Source organism: Pelodiscus sinensis, chromosome 11 (genome assembly GCF_052426305.1).
Source record: "Pelodiscus sinensis isolate ZL-2025 chromosome 11, ASM5242630v1, whole genome shotgun sequence".
Classification (NCBI taxonomy): domain Eukaryota; kingdom Metazoa; phylum Chordata; order Testudines; family Trionychidae; genus Pelodiscus; species Pelodiscus sinensis.
This window is the reverse complement of record NC_143062.1, coordinates 45285170-45310026: the sequence shown is the minus strand read 5'-3', so window position 1 is coordinate 45310026 and position 24857 is coordinate 45285170. Positions and strand designations below refer to the sequence as shown.

The following is a 24857-nucleotide window of genomic DNA, read 5'->3' as shown; positions in this document are numbered from 1 at the left end:
AATACCTATGTGGGTAAAACCAGACAACCACCAGGCTCTCAAATGACTTCACATGACCAAAGACAAAAACACTCTATCACCCATAGGGGAAAGCTTTTCACAAAATGGCCAGCCGGTATTTGACCTCTCAGTCCTTATCCTCAAAGGAAATCCATGCAACACCTTCAAATGACAAGCCTGAGAGCATAAATTCATACGTTTTTTAGAGACTTAAAAATCATGGCCTTCATAGACCTTGAATTTATGCTTTATTACAATGCTCTGTCACCTAATGTAGGTCAAACCTCTCTCATCCAGCATCTTCGCTGGTGCTGAACCAGAGAATTCGCCAAACCACAGGTGGTCAGTATTGCCTAGCAGCATTACCCACACTTCCACTGCTTGCTGGGCTTTGAGAAGACATTTAGGGGTAAATAAGAACTAAATCACAGCACAGAACACTGAGAACCAGGACTGGTGGCTGTAAACAAACTTTATGGGGCTGTGAGAAACTTGGCTACACCCATGATAAGTGGACATCTGGCTAACTCAAAAAACGGTGGACCATGAATATTGCTGGGCCAGAGAGGTGCAACCTGTAACCCTATCTTTTTGTGGTCAGGCAACAGAGACGTGAAGTGGCTAATTCACCTTGAACGGTGCCTTGAAATGTGTGACCTATTTTTGCTGCGCAATCTATTCTACCTTGCATTGAACTGTGACACAAGGCCACTTGTAAGCTTTCAGAGGTACAGCTGTGCCACTTTGTGTAGCCTCTCCATGTGCGAGAGCTCTCCTGTCCACATCATAAAACCACCTCAAGGAGCAGTGGTAGCTATGTATCAGGAGAAACTCTCCTGCTGACCCAGTGCTGTGCACATAACCCCTCAGACATTTCACTCGCATACTGCTGGGGGGAGGAGGGGTTGGTGTTGCATGCCTCCGCGTGACATAAATTTTGCTGATGTAAGGGGTGGCGTAGATAGGGCGTAAGTATCTATCCCGGAGCTGAAGAAGAGCTCTATGTTGCTTGAAAGCTTGACTTTTCCACCAACAGAGGTTGGTCCAATAAAAGAAATTATCTCACCCTTGTCTCTCTCCTATCTTTTGACCAACACAGCAAGTAAATACCTTTATCTGAAGAAAAGGGGACTGAATGGACTCCTAAAGGGCACAGGGAGGGGATTTTCTTCTAACTCTCCTTGTATTTGAGTGACTGGGGAGTATGGTAAGAATGCTAACAATGCAAAATCCCCTCTGGTTGGTCTTGCTCCCGCACATAATCTGCGATTCTGGCATATGCCAGAGCCGGCCCACCAGGAACGTTCAGCCAGCTCTCCAGAGACTGTCAGCAGCGTCCTGGAGATTCTGTGCAAGTCAGCAGTAGGGAGACTCATCCCGCCCCATTCAGCGCTCTAGAGACAGACACCCAGCAGGGCCAATCACCTGCTGCTTATGCAATGGAATTATTCTTTTAAGCAGGGATAACCTAGACTCATGAGGCTTTCCCATCCCCTCTGAAAACGGCACAATGAAGCATTTTCTCTAAAAAGAGGGCAAGCCTTGTTGTTTACTCTCTCCGAAGGGAAAGCTCCAGGGGTTGCCACAAGAACAGCTCCTAGAAACCAGCGTCTCCGGTAAGTCCCCACTCTAACTGAGATCTGATGTGACATTCTGGGCCCCTCTTTCCTCCAATGTCATGTCCATCTCTCTCTGAGCAGCCACGCTCTCTGGGGGGTTCTGAGTCCTTTTGGGGTCCTCCTTTTCGAGACCCCAAACCTCAGCGTGCCCATTATTTAGCCCAAGAGACCTGTTGAGGAGGTGGGTCTGTAAAGCTATCGAATGGTGAGGGGCCGGGGAGGGTTCTCGGGAGAGTCTCTCTCTTGGAGGGGGAGGCAGGGAAGTTGTGTGGGAATAAGGAAAGCAGCATTACCCCTACGGTTCCTTGTTAGGGACGCTAGGACATTGTCAGATGGCTGCCTCCATCTCTTTGCTGCCTAAAACTTTAGAGAGTATCGATCTGAGACTCTCAGACTTCAGCCCCCCCGCCCCCGTCTATGTCCCTGGCACTAAAGGAAGGGCTCCCCGACTCCCAGCCCCTCCAAGGCTCAGATGATTTATCTTCTCACTCCCAAACGGTGATGCGTACTGATCCCCGAGACCCCTAAACTCAAGGGTGTCTAGCACTGTCAATTTGAGGGAACCCCGCCTCTTGCTCCTCAGACCTGATGTTGGAGCCCCTTCTAACCGGACGCGCTTGTCCAACCCTTTCCCAGGTAATTCCCATTTCCAAGCCACCTCCCATCTTTGAGCTTCGCCGTCCCCAAGAGCCAGCCACCCCACCTTGTTGAGCTGGGAGGTGCTGGGATGGGTATAAAGGGCAGAGAACTTCTAAGGTTCAGCCTCCCGCTCCAGGCTCCTCAAAGATCTTCATCAGCACCTTCTTCCCACCTGATTCTCCCCCCCCAGGCTATGTCTACGCTGGCAGGTTCTTGCGCCAGAAATATGCAAATGAGGCTAAGCGTGGAATATCGCTGAGCCTCATTTGCATACCTAATAAGCCGCTATTTTTTGCAGAAGAAGCTTTTGGGCCAGAAGGAGGGTCTACACTGCCCTTTCTTGCACAAGAAAAACCCTCTTACGCAATGCCACTACGCTGATTATTTCCAGGAATAACGGCATTGCGCAAGAGGGTTTTTCTAGCGCAAGAAGGGGCAGTGTAGATGCTCCTTCTGGCGCAAGAGTCTCTTCTGCAAAAAATGGCGGCTCATTAAGTATGCAAATGAGGCTCAGCGATATTCCACGCTTAGCCTCATTTGCATATTTCTGATGCAAGAATCCGCCAGTGTAGACATAGCCCCGGACTTGCACCTACCCCCTTGCAACAAAGCGTGATACAAACCCCAGCAAGGTCCTAGCAGTCCACTCTCGGAGGCTGCTGCTCCACACTAGCAGAGTCATGGCCTGCTGGTTAGTGGAAGACGTATCTTTTGAGATGCTCGTACGATGCCTCCAGAGAAGCGTGGAAGGCACACTTCGTAGCAGTCTGAAAAGAAAGTGCAGTGTGTGTGTGTGTGTGTGTGGCTAAGCACTGGCTCTTTAACACATGCAACTGAAGCGGAAAGAGCAAAAGTGATATTGGGATACTCATTTGCATTCTTGGAATAGAGTCATAGAGTTTAAGCCAGTGACCGGCAGCCAAGAGCTGCTTGCGGTCCATCTGGGTTCTAGGTGTGGCCCACGAGACATTTTGTTTACCATTGCCCACGCGCAGGGTTGCCAGTTTCTGCTGGGCTCTGTCCACGTAGCTTTTTTCCTACCAGTGTTACTAAGGGTACGTCTAGACTACCGGGTTTTGTCAACGGAAGTTTTGTCGACAGTATCTGTCGACAAAACTTTCATCGACAAAGAGCGTCCACACACATTGAGTTCTGTCGACAAAGCAAGCTGCTTTGTCGACAGAACCCCGTAGTCTGGACGCAACCCTACAGGCAATAACACCTTCTGTCGACAGAAGGTGTTATGCCTCGTAAAATGAGGTATACCAGTGTCGACAAAACTGCTGAGTTCTGTCGACGTTATGTCGACAGAACTCAGCGGTAGTGTAGACGCTGGTATAGTTTTGTCGACAAAAGTCCACTTTTGTCGACAAAACTCGGTAGTCTAGACACACCCTAAGTGACACACATGTAAAGCAAGGGCACGTGATGTGAGGGGTGTGCTGAGTGCATACAACATTGATTCTGTTCCCCCTACCGTCCCTTTTTCTGTTATAAATTTTGAGGGTCCTCCCTCTTCCCTTCCCCCGCCTTTGCTCATCTGAGGAAGGGGGGGTTCCCACAAAAGTTCATGATACTATCTATTTTTTGTTAGTCTCTAAGGTGCCACCGGACTACTCGTTGTTTTTAAAGTTACAGACTGACAGGGCTCCCCCTCTGAGACTTTTAAACATTGACTGTGAGAGCCACGCTCTATGTCCAATCAAAGCGCTGTTGCAGTTCAGCAGGTACACCCTGCAAGTTCTAGGTTTGCAAGCGCCGTTAGCAGAACTGCCCTGTCCCGGGAGAACGTCTTGGTTACAACAAACTTGCGGCCCACTGAGATGAGTGGGCGGCATGAGTGGCCTCCTTCATTCGCTTAGGTTGTCCATCGCTGCTTTAAAGCCACATGGGCCCCACCTGATCGTGTAATCTGGCCTTCTGTATATCACAGACCACCGCCAGCATCCCACACACTAAACCCAACAATCAGAATTGATTAAAGCATTAGGGATTGAGGTGCCCCAAAATCCAGCAGCCCCACAATGGTGAGGGCCCAGACCCACACACTGCAGAGGAAGGTGGCCCTCCCTCTCCTGAGTACGACCAGGAAGAAAATTCCTTCCTGATCCCAAATAAGAGGAAAAAACAACAAATGGTCTGGTAGCACTTTATAGACTAACGAAACATGTAGATGGGATCATGAGCTTTCGTGGGCATCTACATGTTTCATTAGTCTATAAAGTGCTACTAGACCATTTGTTGTTTTTTTCTGTAAGGGTATGTCTAGACAGCATCCCTCTGCCGGCAGAGGGATGTAGATTAGGCAGGTTGACATTGCAAATGAGGTAGTGATTTAAATATCTCGTGCCTAATTTGCATAAAAATGGCCACCGTTTTTGCCGACTCAGCACTTTGTCCGCAAAAAGCAGAAGTCTAGAGGGGGACCTGTCAAGAAACAAAGCCTTTTTCAACAGATCCTGTAAACCTCCTTGCAGGAGGCGTAAGGGATCTGTCAAAAAAGGGCTTCCTTTCTAGACAGATCCCCCTCTAGACTGCTGCTTTTTATTGACAAAGTGCTGAGTTGGCAAAATGGTGGCCATTTTTATGCAAATTAGGCACGTGATATTTAAATCCCCGCTTCATTTGCAATGTCAACCTCCCTAATCTGCTTGCCTCTGCCGACAGAGTGATGCAGTCTAGACATACCCTGACGGTATGTCTAGACTACATGCCTCTGCCGACAGAGGCATGTAAATTAGACTACCCGACATAGTCAATGAAGCACGGATTTAAATATCCCCCACTTCATTAAAATAAAAATGGCCACCATGCTGTGCCGGCCCAGCTGATCATCGGCACAGCGCGGCAGTCAAGACGTGGATCAGTCAACAGGGAACGCCTTTGTCGACCACTCCCTTATGCCTCATGAAACGAGGTTTACAGCACTGCGGCTATTTTTATTTTAATGAAGCTGGGGATATTTAAATCACTTCATTGACTATGTCGGATAGTCTAATTTACATGTCTCTGTCGGCAGAGACATGTAGTCTAGACATACCCTAACAGACTAACTCAGCTACCCCCTGGAGCTCCCAAATATGAGGATTAGTTGAGACCCTGAGCATGTGAGCATGAACCAGCCAGCCAGGCACCTGATATAGAGACTGCTCAGTGCCCTCTCAGAACACTGGCCCACCCTTCTGTGATGGTCTCCTTACTTACCAAAACCAAGTCTAAGGCTGAATCAGCTCTTGTTGATTCAATGACAATTTGAAGGAAAGTCCCAGGAATAACTGGGCCCTACCAGTATTAGTACCACTTACTGTCCAATCTGTCTCTGGAAAGGTAATGTCCCATTATGACAGGAGTATGCACCACTAATAACATTAGAAAAACCTCTGTCCATATCCACATCCAGCCATGGGGGTTGGACACTATTCTAAAAGCACTTCTTTTACAGGTTGGCTGCATCTAGACTGGCAAGTTTTTCCGCAAAAGCAGGCTCTTTTGCAGAAAAACTTGCCAGCTGTCTACACTGGCCTCTTGAATTTGCGCAAGAACACTGACGATCTCATGTAAGATTGTTGGTGTTCTTGCACAAATACTATGCTGCTCCCGTTCAGGAAAAAGCCCTCTTGCACAAATGTATTTGCACAAGAGGGCCAGTGTAGACAACTGAGAACCGTTTTGTGCAAAAAAGCCCCGATGGCGAAAATGGCGATTGAGGCTTTCTTGCGCAAAACCACGTCTAGATTGGCACGGATGCTTTTCTGCAAAAAGCACTTTTGTGCAAAAGCGTCCGTGCCAATCTAGATGCTCTTTTCCACAAATACTTTTAACGGAAAAACTTTTCCGTTAAAAGCATTTGCAGAAAATCATGCCAGTCTAGACGCAGCCATTCTGTTTTTCATACTATCACTTCTCATTTCTTTACTAACTACCACTTGGTTGACATTCTGCGCTACCACACTGCCTGTGCCTTTATTCCTGTCTCTCCTAACAACACACACACACGTCAGTTCCTGTATTCCAGCCATGAGTCCTATTCCACTATGTTTCTGTAATCCCTATATCTAGTTTGAACTCCTTCTCCTGTAGTCCCATTTCCTCCATTTTATTTTTTCATCCATACTCTACACAAATTCAAAAACATTTCAGTGAGTTCTTGGCTCTCACCCAGTTTTTTAGCTGGATTACTTATAGTCCTTTAACTCTTTTCTGATAACAGGTTGAACTTCTAAAATCCAGGACTCTCTGGTTTGGCAACATCCATGGTCCAGCAGGACCATGGATATTGCTGGACCAGAGTCCCACTGGGGTGGTGGTGGGGAGTGCAACCCCATCAGGGCCGGCATGATGAGGGGTGCAGCCCTGGCCGGTTCTGCCATGGTGGGGGGCAAAAGGCAGCGGGGCTGGCAGCAAGGCACACAGCATGGCTGGAAGCAAAACCTACAGCTGGGTGTGGGACCTTGATCTCCCCTGGTCTGGCAAACTCCATGGTTCGAAGCCACTTGCGTTCCGAGGGTGCCAGACCAGGGAAATCCCACCTGTACTCCAATAAATATTTATTTTTCCTTGATGTACATCTCTTGTGGTGTTGCAGTATCCCTTATTATAGTTTAATCCCTAATTATAGTTGGGATTGGTCCTGCTTTGGGTAGGGGGCTGGACTTGATGACCTCCTGAGGTCTCTTCTATGATTCAGTGATAGCTTTACTCAACTGATTTTCCTCCTGCTGTGCACTGAAGCCAGGAATGGAGATATCATGAGTCTCTCCCAACTTTCTCCCTTACTCGCAAGTGTAAAGCCCTTATCAGTCATGTCCTCTGTGATCCCAGAAGGTTAGTACCCCAGGTACACAAGTGGTCAAAAAGAGTTTTCATTCTGTGAATGCCTCCCCCTGGTTGATCATTCCCAAACCTTCCTTCTAACACTAATCCTTAACCATCTGTTAGACTTAATTATCTTGTCCTGCTTGCACCCTCTTTCACTAGGGACAGGCAGCAATCCACTGAAAATCACCTGCATTTCCATTTCTTGAAGTGTCTTCAGTAGGCTCTCTCTCTCCATTTATACCCATAAGAATAAATGTCTAATGGGTCTTATTAAAATACACATAGAATGATGGGCTGGGTTCTTGAGGGAAGTGATTTAGATGATGAAATACGTTGCTCAAAGCCAACTCTTTTAGCAATAACGAAGTAAAGACGGTGACTTGAGAGGCTAGGACATTTATTACATGTGAATTACTACTTTTATATGCACTTTGATTGAACTTAGGACACAAGTCCAAAAAGTGGAGGGCTAAATATGAAACTGCTAATTTATAAGTGTGCATTTTGTCTTTTTCAGGCCTTCCAGAGACGGGCTTTCTTGCCTGAAATCTAGACTAGCTATGTCTCCGCTAGCTAACACAGACCTAGGATATACCCCTCCTGATGGTGGATGGGGATGGGTGGTGGTATTTGGAGCTTCCATCTCTGTTGGATTTGCATATTCCTTTCCTAAAGCCTTCACAGTCTACTTCAAAGAACTCCGGATGGTTTTTAATGTATCCTACAGCCAGATTGCATGGGTGACTTCCATCATGTGCGCCACTACCTACGGGGGAGGTGAGTGAGACTAAAGCGTTGGCTTTCTTTGGGTCGGGAAGGGATTATCTTTACTTTAAAACTGGGTGGAAAAAATGTTACCTGCTAGAAAGTTTTGGAGAGGCTTAAACTGAAACTCTGATTTTCTAGAGACTGTCCTTTCTGTTGTTATAGTGTAGTAACCATGACACATTAGAAAGTATTCCTAAACTCTTAAATTAGGAAATGTTTTGGTGGTGCAACCAACAAATAATATTGCCAGTTCGTATGGCTTTATTTCAAGTTTTGTTATATTTGGAGCGAAATCTGACCTCACCTAAGTTAGTAGGAGTTTGGGGGCTTGGATTTCATTCTCGGTGTCTATCTTTAAACTTTGGGAGTATTGTGATTATGTGAGACACTCAGCTTTCATTTGAACAAAAACTAAATTTCTAGCCCTCTAGGATGCAGAGAAACACTTGAAAACATGCCCCTGCTAAAACCTCAGATCCTGGAAGACAAATAGAATGTCAGGTTCCTTTTCTTTTATTAATCTCATAATTATTTTTTTCAAGCCAATTTTATGATTTTGATGTGCCGAGTCACAATTTTGGAGCACCTAGTGTTAATGCTATATATATGAAGTGGAACAAAAAATGCTTGCATATGAATGTGTTCTTATTCTGGTTGAATTGGTGTAAAAATTTCAGCATGTATTAGGGCTTCTGTTGGGGGGGGTGTTATTTCATGTTGGCAGGTTTTCTATCAATTTTTGTTTTATGTATATGTCAAAAATGATCCTTGGAGGCCTTTTGTGTATACTGTAATACATTTATAGAATGTACATTACTCTTTACAGTTATCATATGGCATGTACATAACTCATTACAGTAGCGTATACTCTGAGTAATTTCTTTGTAATGCTCCATAGTGTACATTGTTATAGTACGGTCTTAAACAGCATTCTGTTACAATGTACCAGAGTACTTCACTGTGCATCTAAGTTCTACATGGACTAAATAATAACATATTAATGCATTTTAGATAATATCTTCCTATACTCCTGTCCCTCGCCTCTGTTTGCCAGTTACTGGGAATGGGCAACAGGGAATGGATCACTTGTTGATTCCCTGTTGTGCTCAGACACTCCGAAGCATCTGGCATTGGCCACTGTCAGAAGACAGGGTATTGGGCTAGAAGGACCTTTGGTCTAAACCAGTATGGCCGTTCTTATGTATTCCTGCTCTATGGAGACGAACACTTGCATGTAAGGTAACCATTTCTAATCTTTTTCAGGTGTTCATTGAATAAACCATGGATTTCATTATTTTTTCTTTTGTATCAAGACTGTCTTATCCGTGTGCATCGATTGAAACGTAATATCAGAAGACCGGCTTATATTTTAAATGATTTGTTTTTCCTCAGACATGACGAAGGAACAAAATAGCTAATATTCTTTATGATAAGGTGTTAAGTAAATATAATATCTGCGCTGCTTAGGGAACATGTTACAGCAGGGGTGGGCAAAAGGGCCTCCCGACCAAATGGGTTGATTCAGCCTGTGGAGGCCCTGCCATTCCCCCACCCCAGGGCCAATTAGGGTCTGGGGGCAGAGGAGCGGCAAAGCTTCTTCTTGCCCTGCGAGGAGCATGCAGCGCTTTGAAGCGCCGCACGTTGCTCACAGTGCGGGAGGAGACGTCACGTGCTCCCCCAGCCCCAGGTCCTTATTGGCCTGGGGGCGGGAGGAGCGTGTGAAATTTCCTCCGCCCTCTCCCCGCCCTGCGAGGAGCGCACAGCCCTTCAAAGTGCCGTACGCTCGTGCAGGGCGGGAGCCGGGCGTGGGAAGCTGCGCACAGCTCCCCTGTACCCCGGCCAATCAGGACTTGGGAGCAGGGGAGCGTGTGATATCTCCTCCCACTTGCGAGCAGCGCGTGGTACTTGGAAGCATCGCGTGCTCCTCGCAGGGTGAACGTAGGACGGGAAGAGGCATCGCGCACTCCCCCAAGCCAATCAGGGCCTGGGGGCAGGGCAGTGTGTGAAGCTTCTTCCCACCCTGCCAGGGGCATGGGTGCCTATGGGAAGGGGGGCAAAGGGGCAATTATGGTCTGGGGGGTGGGGAAGCCCGGAAGCATTCTGACCCTGCCCCTTCCGGATTAGACCCTGTCCCTTTCGGATTAAGCACCGCTCCTTTCGGGGTGGCCCCCGGCCAAAAATTAATGCCCATCCCTTCATTACAGTCTAGATCACATAGTGTTTATTGGAAACATATGGAAAAGTAATCTTAGTCCTCAGACTTGGATGTTTTAATGATTGTTCTCAGTGGGGTATTGGCCTCCTGCACTGAAGACTGATGTTAGTTGTCCACTTAGCCCTGACTATCCTTGTACCACTTACCACTAACCAACTGTAGAAAGGTTTCAGAGAGGTAGCCATGTTAGTCTGTTTCAGCAAAAACAAGGAGTCTGGTGGCACCTTGCCATAATAAGACTGTTAGTCTTTAAGGTGCTACTGGACTCTCTGTTGTTTCAGCTATAGAAAGTTACAAACGCCCTGGACATCACACTTGGAAAAGTGTCTGGATGTTTTACGAGGCAGTTGAGGCAGGGTTATGGCCTGGCAACTGATCTGTCAGGAACAAATGGGTTTCTGATAGACATGAATAAATTTTAGGCTGGAAATTACAAAGCTTCTAATCAGCAGAGAAGCAAGATTCTGGAACAGCTTTTGGGGGGGGGGGGCAGAGGAGGGAGGGAGGAAAGCAATCTAAGTAGCTTTAAAATGGAAGTTGACAAGATGATAAACCCGAAATAGCAGGGAACTGGACTCGGAGAACCAGCAAGTCCCTCACGGTCCTATGTCCCTGTCTCAGTAAAGTCTCTGTTCTGTTTAATTCATGGAGTATGAACAGAGCACACACTGACAAAAGGAAGTGTCCAGACTAAGAACATAAGAACGGCCGTACTGGATCAGACCAAAGGTCCACCTAGCCCAGTGTCCTGTCTGCCAACAGTGGCCAATGCCAGGTGCCCCAAAGGGAGTGAACAGAACAGGGAATTATCAAGTGATCCCTCTCCTGTCACCCATTCCTGGCCTCTGACAGAGACTAGGGACACCATTCCTACCCATCCTGGCTAATAGTTATCAATGGATCTAACCTCCATGAATGTATCTAGTTCTTTCTTGAACCCTGTTAAATTCCTGGTCTTTACAACCTCCTCTGGCAAAGAGTTCCACAGGCCGACCATGCGTTGTGTGAAGAAAAAGTTCCTTTAGTTTGTTTTGAGCCTGCTACCTATTCATTTCATTTGGTGACCTCTAGTTCTTAAGTCACGGGAATAAGGAAATAACTTTTCCTTATTCACTTTTTCCACACCAGTCATGATTTTATAGACCTCTATCATATCCTCCCTTAGTCTCCTCTTTTCCAAGATGAAAAGATCCAGTTTTTTTTGTTTCAGAGGGGTAGCCGTGTTAGTCTGTATGTGAAACCAATGCTGCAGGACTATTGGTTGTTGCGGTTTTTTTTTAAATCCAATCTTTTTAATCTCTCTTCATATAGGACCCATTCCAAACCCCTAATCATTTTTGTTGCCCTTTTCTGAACCTTGTCCAACGCCAATATATCTTGAGGGAGGAGATCACATCTGTATGCAATGTTCAAGATGTGGGCATACCATGGTTTTATATACAGATGTTCTCTGTCTTATTCTCTATATCCTTTTTAAATGATTCCTAACATTCTGTTTCCTTTTTTGACTAATGCCTAAAACATTAGAAATGTAACTGACATGTGCCATCTACATTGTGTATATATTCACACACGCCCTCCTCACTTGCCCTCAGAAATAATATCTGCTATATATTTGTCTGTCTGTGAGTGTGTCTGTCTGTCTGTTGGTTCAAGAACTCTCCCTAAACAATAAGAGCTAGGACCACCAAATTCGGTGTGCAGTTTCCTCTTATCATAACTTAAACCAAGGTCGGGGTTTGGTTATACCAGGAAAATGGGATGTGCCCAGAATGGGATTGGTTCTCATAAAAGCATACTGAAAAGAGACAGACTCATCAGACAAGTGAAAGGAGCTGTATGTGCATGCGTGTGTGTGTGTGGGTGTGTGTGTGTGTGTGTGTGTTCACTTCCCTTTCAAGACTGCCCCAGACCGAACCTGCCACCCTGGAGGGTCCTTTATGGAAGGCAGGGGGGCCGAAACCTCCTTCCACCTGATGCATATGGGACCATTGCAGGCTGCTCCCCTTCATCGGGGAGCAAGGGGAAAGTGCATAATTTGCTTCATTCCTCACTCTGGCTGGTGACAGGAGGACGCAGATGAACCTGGACCTGCCCTAGCTGGGGGACATGCGCCCCTCCCCTAGCTGGGGGACATGCGCCCCTCCCCTAGCTGTGCCTGCTGGAGCTGTAGCGGCCATGGAGAGGCGCTTCTCTCCTGGCTCCAAGCTGCTGAGGAGAAAGAGGGCTGGGGTTGTCCTCTTCCCTTGCAGCACCCGGCAGACTGAATCCCTCTTCCCCAGCCCCACCCCAGAGCAATGACTTAAATGAAGAAAAACAAAAATTGAGTTAAGGACCCGAACAAACACCAGGCAAATCTTCTAGTAATACTATAAATAAAGAATTCAACCTGTGAGTCCATTAAGCATGGACATTGCTTTTGGGAAGGTAGTAAAATACAACAGGGCTATGTCTACACGCGTGGCTTCTTGTGGGAGTAATATGCAAATGAGGCTAAGCGTGGAATATTGATGAGCCTCATTTGCATACCTAATGAGCCACCATTTTTTTCAGACGAGGCTCTTGCGCAAGAAGGAGCATCTACACTGCCCCTTCTTGCACAAGAAAAACCCTCTTGCACAAAGCCGTTCTTCCTGAAAAGTAATAGGTGTAATGGCATTGCACAAGAGGGTTTTTCTTGCACAAGAAGGGGCAGTGTAGATGCTCCTTCTTGCACAAGAGTCTCTTCTGAAAAAAATGGTGGCTCATTAGGTATGCAAATGAGGCTCGGTGATAGTCCACGGTTAGCCTCATTTGCATATTACTCCCGCAAGAAGCCACGAGTGTAGACTTAGTCCAGGAAAGGACGTTATCTCAAAAATAACCATGCAGTTAGGGCAACATTATGAACTGCCCATGTGGACTCCTCCAGCAGCAAGGGACTTTGTGCACCAATGGTATGATAGCTCATATGTTGTCACTCAGGGAGTTAATAGAATGTGCTTCCCACCGGGATGGCACGTTTCAAAAACTGGTGCTGAAACACGTAACCTTTCACCTTCCCACGTCAAGCGCAGCCCTGCCTTTCTGGCCCCAGAGCATGGGGGAGGGCGTGTGGCTCCAGCCTCCCCACTCAGGACACAGGAAGGGCGAACACTCAGGGGCAGCAACACTCCAGCCCAGCACGCCTAGAATAGGCCTTCTGGGGGCAGAGTGTGGGCAGGGCCAGGCCGGCAGTTTGGGAAGGCAATGCCTTCCCCCCACCCAGCATACCCACTGCCCATTGGGCCTGGGGCCTCCAGCCACAGCAGGCCCAGGCACTTTAAATGGATGCTGGAGCACTGCATGGGCCAGGGGTCCAGCAAGGTTGTCGGCTGTTGCCTCTGTGGTATGTAAATGACTGAATAGGTGTAAAGAATGAGCTGTTTTCTCACCAACCGCACTGGCCTCTTCAAGTCAGGGTGGATGACAATGGGTAGAATGTGCAGAGAAAATCTTGCAATCTCTCTTCCTGTGCTGCACACTTCACTATGGATAATCAGAATTAATGGCCACTATTTGACACCTCTGGGTTTTATGTTTCCTAATGAAATGGAAAGGGTTAACAGTATGTGTTTGTTTGGGCCAAGATGATTTCGGGTTCCCAACATGAGGCAGATTACCGTTTTTCAAAGAGACTACCAAAGTCGGTCTTACCCATGAAAGCTCATGATCCTATATATTTGGTAGTCTCTAAGGTGGCACAGGACTACTTGTTGTTTTTAGAGTTATGAATTAACATGCCTACCCCTCCGAGACTTTTTTTCAGAGGTGTGGGTTCTCAGCACTTTCTGAAAATCAGTTATTTCAACCTGAGCATTTAAAAATGGAGACCCTGCAAAGTCCCTATTCCCTTCTGAAAATCTTGGCCTTCATTTTTTAAAATAGTCCATTAACTCAGTTCCTTACGTATGTCCATTGGAGGTTATGTAGAACATAAGGAGAGTGGGTCCTGAACGCTTTATTCTGGGGGAAAAAAAAGTAACTGAAATTTTACAAAATGGGTTTTGTGGTCAGATTGAAATTTATTTTTTGAGATCCAAACATTTATTGACTTTTTTTTAACAAAAATTGTTTGGTAAAAAAGCCATTTCTATTTGGGAGGGGGGGGGGATAAGGGAAGGAAGCTTAAATGATTTTTTGACCATTTCTAATCACAAGAGATATAGAACATGTTATCTAGTTCCGGATAACAAGAACTTTATGCTGCCCTTCTTTGGTCGGTCACAAAATGGCATGATCTCACTTTCTGAATTAAAAATCAAAATGATGTGTAAGATCCCGCTTTTAGTAGATGTTGCTGATAGGATAAACTTGCTTGTTGGGAATATCAGGCCTAGTGTACGCTACATGGGAAGGTCAAAGCAAGACACGCACCTCCAGCTACAAAAATTATATAGCTGAAGTCAACATATCTTACATCACGTTTCCGTGCTGTCCACACAGTGGGAGGCCAATGGGAGCAGCTTCCCTTACTCGTTTTGAGGAGTACCAGTGCCAATGGGGGCGGCCCTTTGAGCTCAGTCTAATGCAGTGGTCCCCAACCTTTCAAGGTTGCCGGGCGCCAGGGGGCAGGGCCGTTCGCCCACCGGGCGCCAGGGGGCGGGGCCGTTCGCCCACCGGGCGCCAGGGGGCGGGGACACTTGCGCCCCAGGGGCGGCCCCCCCCATAACCGCATGCCCGGGGGCGGCCCCCCCCCATCGCCGCGCGCCCGGGGCCGGCGCTCCCCCCGCCATGCGCCGCGCGCCCGGGGCCGGCGCTCCCCCCGCCTAGCGCCGCGTGCCCAGGGCTGGCGCTCCCCCCGCCATGTGCCCGGTGCCAGGCCACCCCCGAGCACCTGGCGGGCGCATGGAAATGCCCCCGCGGGCGCCCTGGCGCCCGCAGGCACCGTGTTGGGGACCACGAGTCTAATGGGTCTATACTAGATCTGCTAAAGCAAACTCCAGAAGACTGATTGTGGCCGCATCGATCTTCCACATAGCATAGACTTGGCCTCATTGTAATAAAAGTGCCATTTTAAATGGGGAAGGGGTGAGATGTTCCCATGGCTAGAGAATCAGGTGACTTTTTTGCAGGCCCATAATAATTCCCATTTCTCAAACTTCTTGGATTTAATGACTGTTCACAAGCAGAATTTTTCTACCCAAAACTTTTCTGGCATTTATCATGAACACCTAAGTTGATTTTTTAAATTTGTTTTATATAAAAACATTGTATTCAGCCAGGGCTAACTCCTTCAAACTGCTGAGCACACCTTCAAGTTTGACTCAGCTAAGTGACTGGGACATTACTTTGAAGATCTTTTTCTACTTCATTTTTATTTAAAAAATTATTAAAATTGAAGAAGGTTTGTGTATCAGTGGAAAGACATACAATTTACTGCATATGGGTAATTTCTGTTGCTTTCTCTTGGTTGCTATTTTATATTTAGCTATTAGTATAGCCGGTAGAAATAAGTGAAGCATTTCTGTCCTTTTTGTCCCAAACAGGATTATTTTTATTTAAAAATTGTAAAACTTTTTAAAATGAAATTTTATATACATTTCAAACTGTCACTATTGCAACCCCCACTCCTTTTACACCACATACTCTATTTTTGTTTGTTTGTTTATCTTACTCTAGCATCTAGGAGTCTATATAATTGATCAGTTGGGTGGGATTTTTCCCTTTTCTTTTCTCTACTCTCTGCTGCTCTTCTCTGCCCCTCTGTCTTTTCAAAATGTCCTCAACTTTGGAAACGTTAGAGGGGCAAAAGGAAAAATGGAAAGGGGCAGTGGAAAGAAAAGGTGGGCGCTCACTATTATTCATTATAGCAAAAGGGGGGCCAGAGAAAGAGGAAAGGAAAGATGAAAACAAACTTCAAAATAATGAGTTTTCAAAATGTTGGGGATCTCGTGGATTTCATTTTTTTTGTCAAATTCATTTTTTAAAAGAAACTTTGCCTTTCAAAACTGAAACTTGTGAAATTCCTTCTAGCTATTTTTGAATAGAAAACATTGGTCAGCTTTAGCTCTAAGAGTGTTTTTGGCTTACGGCATGGAAAAGTTCAGGTTGAGATGATAGAAAATGCCATGTGGACTTTAAAACAGACCACTTCCATTACTTCCCATGGAAACTGTGAGGGTGAATCTCCTTTTGGAAAGTTCAACCTCACTGTTTAGCCCCCAACAATTTCTGAGTTAACACACACAGGTCTTAAATATTAGAAAGAAGTCTTAATTAGAAAAGGTAAATATATATTTTTTCACATTTGGCTAATTCAAAAATGGCTTAACAGATGGGGCTGAAACTTTCTGTTTGAAAGCCTGTCTCTCTTGAAGAAAATATGGTTGACATTGACTCCAAAGGAGTCATTATTAATCTTTCATCTCAAACATTCACCTTGAAGTTGAGGGAGCTACAAGCACAGAAAGTTTCACCCCAAAGAGATCATATTTCTATTTGAGAAAGTTAAGAGAAGAAGACTAAGGGCTTAATGTTATTTTTAGAAATACCCTGATCACTGAGTGTGGTTATTATGTTTTCCAAGCATGTTAATTAACGGAGTGCCCCACACAAAGAACACAACACAGGCTGTTTATCCTGCAGTTGGGAATGAGCCACCCATCCTGGGTAGATGGAATTGCACTAATTTGCCTCAACTTAGCAGGCTGAAGATAGTAGCATGGCCACAGCTGTGACTCGGGCTGACCCCCGAGCTTAGAGCCTGGAGCTCAGGTGGACTCAAGAATAGACAAGCCCCTCTTTAGAGAGACCCAGTTCTGTGGCATTTTAAGGCTACTGAAGAGGCCATTCCATTGTCCCAAGGATGCAGATGGCTTGAGCTAGCCCTACCCTCAGAACCAAAGAGGGTACAATGGAACAAAAGTGTCAAGAGACAGTTCAGTGATACTGAAGAGCAATCCAGGTAGGACCTTGAAAGTTAATACTAAAACCTTGTGTTTGATCTGGTGCCCAACAGCCAGGGAGTGCAAAGAGCAAAGCAATGGGGGAAAAACATGAGCAAACAGTCAGGCCAACTCTACCCACAGTAGCAATCAGCGGCAGCATTGGGTACCAGAGTTCAGAGGTCAGATCACCTTTCTGACAGCTGTGTATTTTTTGCACAGCTCTTGTCCAAAGCAAACTAGGCCATGGCTGATGTGCAGTCTAATCTTTCTAGACATTACTGCAGTGATCTTCACCTCTCTGAGCCCTTGTCTGCGTTTTAAAGGTGAGAACAATAAAAGATCTCTGCTTCCTTCTTTAATTAGTCAGCACAAGTTGTAACTGCTACTTATTTTCTGATTGACCACTTCTCTGGATCCCTTTTCTGGTCCCTACCTACGTCCACTTGTTTTTTCTCCCCAGACCTATTCTTCATTATTATTATTTGTATTATAGTAGTACCTGGAAGTCCTGAATGAGACGAAGCCCCATTGCACTAGATATGATCACCACTCACAGAGGTATAACATAAGCACTGTGCAAGTATATAGTAAAAAATAGTTTCTGCCCAGAAGAAACATATACCAGTCAAATAAACAAGAGTGGGAGACACAGAAGTGACTTGCCCACAGTAGAAGAGCTGGACTGGAACCTAGATTTCTCCAATACCTGATCTGCTGGGCCATGCTGCCTCTCTGTGTCAGTTTTCCCCGAATTTAGCTGATTTCTTTCCTCCTGTTGATCACTCACAATAGATGGGGTGAAGCCCCCAAACAGCATGACTGGATTCCATGATGGCTGACGGTACCAGAGACCAGAGCTGGGAGGAAAACCGTTTTCCTTTCCAGGAAAACACTTGATATTTCAAAGATTTTTCCTGTTCTGCATTGAGCTGAAACAAAACCTTCGTAGACTTTTTTCAAAGGAAAGACACCAAAATTGCCAATGTCCTGACCATCAGGCTACTTGCTTGGGACATGGGGGACCCAGGCTTAAGTCTTGGCTCTAGCACAGCCACAAGTAGGACCTGAATGGGGTTTCCCCATGTTCCAACTGAGTGCCCAAGCCAGCAGGCTATAAAGTCAGTCAGTCGGTCTCAGTTTCTCCTGTTTAAGGATTTTAACTCTGTTCTTTGAGCCAGAGAAAGTGCAACATCCAGCTCACAATTTAAGTTAACCTGTTCAACTTCCTCTCAAATAGGTAAGATCTTTAGACTCCTTTGCACCTGTCCCTTCCACTTCTGGATGCCCCACGCCAGGGCTTAGGGACATCCTGTGTGGTGGTGACACTGTGCAACACAAGTCGTGTTTAGCTAGGCATTGTCTTCAGTACTAAAAATGGCCTGGCTCTTGCCTTGGAGTAGCTGACATGTGCAAGCTATTCTGAGGTAAAAAAACAGTGAAGACAAGTCACTTTAGTTTTACCATCAGGTAAACTAGGCAAAGTCAGCACTGTAATCCTGCTGTAGTTTACCTCACAATAAAAACTAAAATGTTTACCTTATAATAACACTAAAGTGCCTTGTCTTCACCATTTTTACCTCAGAATAGTTAGGATGCGTTCACTGCCTTGAGGTAAAAATATCTCTCTTCTTGCCAGTGAAGACAAGGTCTTAGTCTAGGGATAGACAACCATGGAGCGGGAATGACAGAGATATCATAGATTCATAGAATTTCAATCAGAAGAGACTGTTAGGATCATGCTACACATTTCAGGCCACGGACACTCACCCCACACTCCTATACTAGGCCCCTAAGATCGGGCTGAGTTACAGAAGTCCTCAAATCACGAGTTAAAGACTTTGCTACAGGGAATGTCTGTGCCCAGTGTCCTCAATAAACAAATCCCTTTATATATGAGGCAAACAACTGGATCCTGTTTCTTCTCTGTCCAGAGGGACGCTGAAACACCCACTGACTAACCTATAATTATACACCCTTTTCCACAAGCCAGCCATTTGGCCGTGTGTCAGCAAAATTTTAAACTCTGCCACCTCTTTTCCCCAGTCATGATACAATTAAATACAGGTGCTGAGATTTTCTGAGTTGCACAGGGGAGTTAGCCAAACATCTTCTATTAAAATGAATTGCTAAGTACCCTACACTGCTTTGAAGACCCCAGCCATGTTATTTCCTGCTCCTGAGTCACCATTTTCTACATGTAATAGAGAAGAGTCCATACCAGCATGAAAAGGTAAGAAAGAATATTGCAATGCAGTAGTTAGGGAATAATTGCCAAATGAAAACATTCTGGTTATTAGATTTAAAGGAATCATCTGCTGTTTTGTCTGCATGACTTTCTTTTTGGGATATTAGAGACACAAAATGAATGAGGTAATATCTTTTATAAGTTAATGAAGACATTACCTCAACTACTGGGTCTCTAATATCCTGGGATCAACACAGCTACCAAAAAGATTCTCTCTCTGCTATGCAGTGTTCCCTCTAATATTTGCCATCCATATGCAGAATTTTTCCATCCATGTGCAGAATAATTTTTTTTTGTGCACCGATACATGTGTGAATGGGCACTACCAGTAGAAACAAAACCTAGTTGTGGGCGCTTTGCTAATCAGCGGTGTGGTATTTGACACACTCGCCTGAGTAGCCGCACACAGCTTTCAGGGAACACTGCTGCTATGTCTAGTTTCTGGTCTGCAGAAAGTGATCCTCTCCACCAGTGATGGTGGGTGTTACCTGTCTGTTATTGCCACACAGACCTGGGCCTAGAGATATTTCAGCATTCCTCTGGATAGTGACTGAATTATTTCTTCTTGTATGAATTCCTCTGGCAGCTTGGCCTCTTCTCTGCTGTTTATACTGGGGCGTAGCGAATGCCACGCTTCCGTTTTGACTTCTTGTTGAGCCCTGGTAAAACACTACTAAACAGAAAGGGACGTGAGCTGGAGAAGATTGTCATGGCCCTGTGGATGGGTGGTGATGATCTCAATTTATACCAATACAGCTGAACGCTCTTGCAGGGCCAGCCCCTTGCCCCCGCCAATTCTGCATGAAGCATGGGAGGGCGGAAGGGAAATGTAGTAGCATAAGTACCCCTGTGCTTTGCAGGCTGCCTAGGCAGCAGGGAGCCTGTGGGCATGTCTACACTTAAATTAGATCCCCTAAATCCCTACCAGCTGATTTGGGCTTAGGGGAGCTGACAGACTTGCTGGGCTCCCGGGTAAGGTGTGTGTGTGGGGGGGGGGGGGGGGAGCGGAGGGTGACGGCTCCACACTCCCAGATGGGGCAGGATCTCAGACTGGGGGAATAGGGCTGAGGGAAGCCAGCCCTCATTGCCGCTCAGAATGTGCCGCCCCTCGTTAGCTCTTAGAACTGCCGGAGCGAGCTGTAGGGTGCTCCAGCAGCGATTTCAAGGGCCTGGAGCTCCGACCACCTCTGCTGGTGTGGTAATACCTACCGTTATCCTGATTCCCCTTCCCCAGTGCTATCCCAGCCTTTCCTTCCAAGTGAGAAAGTTTAATAAAATAGCCAGCTGTCTATTTCACTGCTCCAAAGAGCACAACCTTTGGCTTCCCAAGCTCTGGTCTTAGGCCTTTAGCATGAATATCCAACACAGGGTTTTGCATTGCTTCTGGAGTGCTTATTTGCATAAACTCGCTGCACTCTTCCACCTCGGCGGCTGCCCACTGTCTTCTTTCTGAATCCACATCTAACCATCCTTAGAATTAATTTACTTAGTGGCCGGCATATTGCCCTATAGTTGGCTTTCTTAGATAAGGAATTGGATACATTACTTTTTCTTACCTGGAGGCCATTTCAAATTTGAGATTCCATCCCTCATAACTCTTGTGAAGATCCAGCATCTTATACCCATTGTTTCTATTTGCATCGTTTAATTACTGCTGTGCTAAAGAGAAGGGCTGAAAGTGAGGAGACTGAGTGAGCCAGCTGCCCCAGCTCCAAAGGCATGGGTGGCAGGTAATGCAGACAAGGGAAGGTATTGCCTTCCAGAAACTCTCTCTACTGCCCAACTGCCCAGGAGGGACTGGGGCCACATGGAGGCTGGGGAAGGTTGGGGCTGCACAACACAGCAGCCCGACTCTTCAGGATCGCGCCATGTGGCTGCTTCGGCCCTCAGCTGGGGTTGGGCGGGGCTTGGCTGGGCTGGAGGTTGTTGTAGGGGTACGGTCTTGGGGAATGGGTGTGGCTTCAGATGGAAGGGGTGGGGCTTTGTCAGCCTTCGCTAGCTGCGCTTTCACTCACTGCCCATGCCCAAAGGTATATCTGCAGTGATAGTGTATCTGACATGTAATAGGGCATCTGCCGCCCACACTTGCTCACAGAATGTACCAGTGCAAAGCAAGCTGATAGAAATCGGGTGTCTCCGGCCCAATTTCATCTGAAAATATGAGTCTTTCGGTGGACTGAGCCTGAATTTTGGGGTGAGCTTTGTTTGCTTTCGGATTGTTCTATGAAATGTCCACTGAGTTCTGATTAATGGTGAATGTGAGCAGTGGTAGAGATGCGAGATCTAGGATCTAACTGGTGAGGTGACACTTGAAACTGAAATTGCGCGCATGAGGTGAATCCCCTTAGTGAGCTGTTGACCTTGATGGCTGAGAAATCTGATGACAGCAGAAGTCTCTCCCCTTCCCCTCAAATCTCCGCTTGACCTAAAAGGTTGTGACACTCATATTTGGAGTATGGCTAATGGCGGTGTATTTTTTTGCAGTCTGCTTCTGACCAGATCACAGCTCTGGGAACTGAATAAGTAAGGGTTCATTTAATTAAAAAATCCTCCCATGCAATTATTAGTGCTAATAAATCCCTAAGGGGTGGAGACCTGTGGCTAAATGGTCATGAAGGCGTTTTATGTTAGCTTTGTTTAGTCATGCTCAGTGATGAGGAACTCCATAGTTCTGGTCTAAAGAGGATAACGCTTGAATGTAAGGATGGCATTTGTTTTAGATCTAATGCAAAGGACATTAGGCAATTAAAAACCATTATTGAACAATAATCCACAGTACTGAATCCCTTGAGCAAAATTAAGAATACTGAAGAACTCTAAAACACACGACTACTTTCAAACGTATCTGGTAATCTTTTCCCCCAATATCAGGTCATGGGATATTAATGGAATTGTGCATGGAGAAGGGTCTGGATTTCATAAAAGTTACTGTTTATGGGTAATGTCATTTTATGTGCCAGGCTGATCTACCAAGTGTTAGCCTTGAACTGAAGTTATCTCAGATATAAATGATTACTTATACAGTGCTTTATCTTTATCTTTATCTTTATCTTTATGCGGAGAGTGGTTTGAGCATTAGCCTGCTAAACCCAGGGTTTAATGGGAGGTTCAATCTTTGAGGAGGCGTATACCGGTGCAAAAATCTGTCAGGGATGGTACTTGGTCCTGCTGTGTAGGCAGGGGACTGGACTCAATGACCTTTCAAGGTCCCTTCCAGTTCTAGGAGATAGGCATCTCCATTCATAACTTGCCATCTATCTTGGGTATTGGCTCTATATAATATAACCACTTAAAATAAAAAATGAGTAAAGTTACATCAGGATAATAAATTGTTTCTATGGAGATCTGTGAGTAAAGAAGTTGGATTGTTTCAGGGGTTTAAAGTTTATCTGTGGTAATTTTCTAATTGTCAGATAACAGTCAACCGTCATGATAATTCAGGGGCACATGAAAGATCTGGCTTAAATTCTGGACTTAGGAAACATTGGCTTTCCTGAAACATATTGCTTCCTGCACTATTCTATGGTTGTGTTTTCCCTTCGGGCTCTAAAAAGCGTGTTTCCTGTGAAATGCATGGATGGCATTCCAGCTCATGACTTTACTAAGGTAACTAAAAGAAAACCAAATCTATCTTTGATCAATTAGTGGCTTTATAAGGACACATACTCAGGTCAAAAGTAGTCTTTTTAAATGGAATTCTTGATTGTTTCAAAAAACTAAACAGCTGTAAATCTGCTTGTATTCAACAAAACCATACACATTAAGTGGATATTAATGCAAACACAGAACTACATTTTCAAAAGTCATGATTTAGGTGTTCAACTTGAGACCACCAAAAGAGGCCAGATTTCCAGAGGTGACAATCTTGCCTCTTTAAATCAGATACCTTTTAAAAATCAAAATCACCAGGCTCTCTTGAACAGGTGAGTTATAACAGACATGGCTTTGGAGTTGCTCTGTGATAATTTATCAAGGTGGTACATTAGGTGGGTTACTGGCACATTCACTATATGAATATATTGGATTACCTCAGTATAAGGTTGGCTGAGAAAACCATCAGGAAGAAAAAGATAAAGCCACCCCTTAGCAAACCCGAGATCTATTAAGGGATGTTGCCCGACCCATCAGTTCTAAGGACTCTAGCTTGATCCCCTACTGACAGGGCTGATTTTGAATGGAAAGACTAAAGCCACAAAACAGAGAAAAACAAAGGGAGTCGAGCAGAGTATAAAAGGAGCTTTATTTAGAAGGAGCGGTGTTAATCATTCATGGAAAGCTCCCAGTGGGGGAGTCTGAAGAAGCTCGGCCTATCTAGATCATCATTAGGTTGTGGTACCTACACAGCCTAGATCAGGGATGGGCAATAATTTTTGACTTGGGTCCACTTCAGAAATTTTTGAAGTGGCCGCAGGCTGTCCCAGAAGGGGTGGGGCTTCAGGCGGAAGGGGCGGGGCCAGGGCACTTCCCTACTTCCCCACCCACAGACCCTGATTGGTCTGGCGGTTGGGGATGTCTTTGCCCGCCCACACGAGAGAACAGCTGGCAGTTCCCTCTAGGTGCCCATGCCCGTGAAGTCTCTCTCACTCTGCCCCTGCCCTGCAAGGGAACGCAGCAGCGGGTGGTTGACTTTAAAGTGCAGAGCCCCTTGCAGGGCAGAAGGAGACTTTGCACACGCCTCCCGCCCCCAAGCCCTGATTGGCCTGGGAGTGGGGGCGGGGAGCACAAAGTCTTTGGCTGCCTGCCCTCTGGCATGCGGTGCTTAGAGTTAACCACCAGGGTCGACTCTACGTGCTGCATGCTCCCCTGTCCTTATGCCCTGATTGGCCTGGGGAGGGGGGCGGCAGGGCCCTCGCGGGCTGGATCAACCCACTTCGTGGGCTGAATCTGGCCCGTGGAGGCCTTTTTGCCCACCCCTGGTATAACTGTAAGAAATTACTTTGGTGAATTTATTTCTTGCTGGAAAACTATTCTCCCCAATACTAAAGGTTTCATAAATACAATGTACCTATTGCATTGTGACTATGAGAACATGTATGGCAACCAGGAAGTGAGGTTCTGGCCTTTAGAAAGGAGACCTGCCTTGTACTTTCTGACAGCACAATGCTGTGATATGCTGACGTGTCCCTGGCGGGATGGATTGACTTAAATCAAGGTGATTGAAGTCACCCTCCCAAAAATCATTGATTTAAAACCACGTTACCAAAAAAGCTAAAACTTAATTTGGAAATAAGCCCCGCTGAACTCACTGACACTTCTGTTTTGTGAGAAAACAAGTATAGGATGGGATTCCCTTGGAAAAGCTGAATTACGCTGAAGTAAAATATTGAATAGACTTATGGCATCACCATTACGGTCTGTGGCCATGAAGCTCCAAAATAAGGGGTGTGTATTATATAAAATAAGAAAATGGCACTCAGTGGCAACTGGCACTGCTAGATTTCGCTTATTGCAGCTTTCTGCAGGGTATACTTGAGTGATAGCTTCTAAACCTGGTTAACTAATTAAACAAGCCATAAGGATTAGCTAAGCTAAACATCCAACTGAGCAAACAGCTTGGGAATTTACTTGTCAAATCACACTTCTACTAAAAGGCATGGAGTGAGTCTTGAAGAACGATGCATTGCAAGGTGAATTATTTACGTTAT

At 45.8% G+C, this 24857-nt stretch overlaps 1 protein-coding gene across 1 annotated transcript in view; it reads left to right on the top strand.

Annotated features, from left to right (window-relative positions):
• Positions 1-1393: 1393 nt before the first annotated feature.
• LOC102446585 (monocarboxylate transporter 2-like) overlaps positions 1394-24857 on the top strand; it is a 95380-nt gene continuing 71916 nt past the window's right edge. The window contains exons 1-2 of the mRNA XM_089781260.1: positions 1394-1616; positions 7594-7853. Of these exons, the coding sequence (XP_089637386.1) occupies positions 7637-7853 (217 nt within the window). The 5' untranslated portion in view covers positions 1394-1616; positions 7594-7636. The remainder of the gene's footprint in view (positions 1617-7593; positions 7854-24857) is intronic.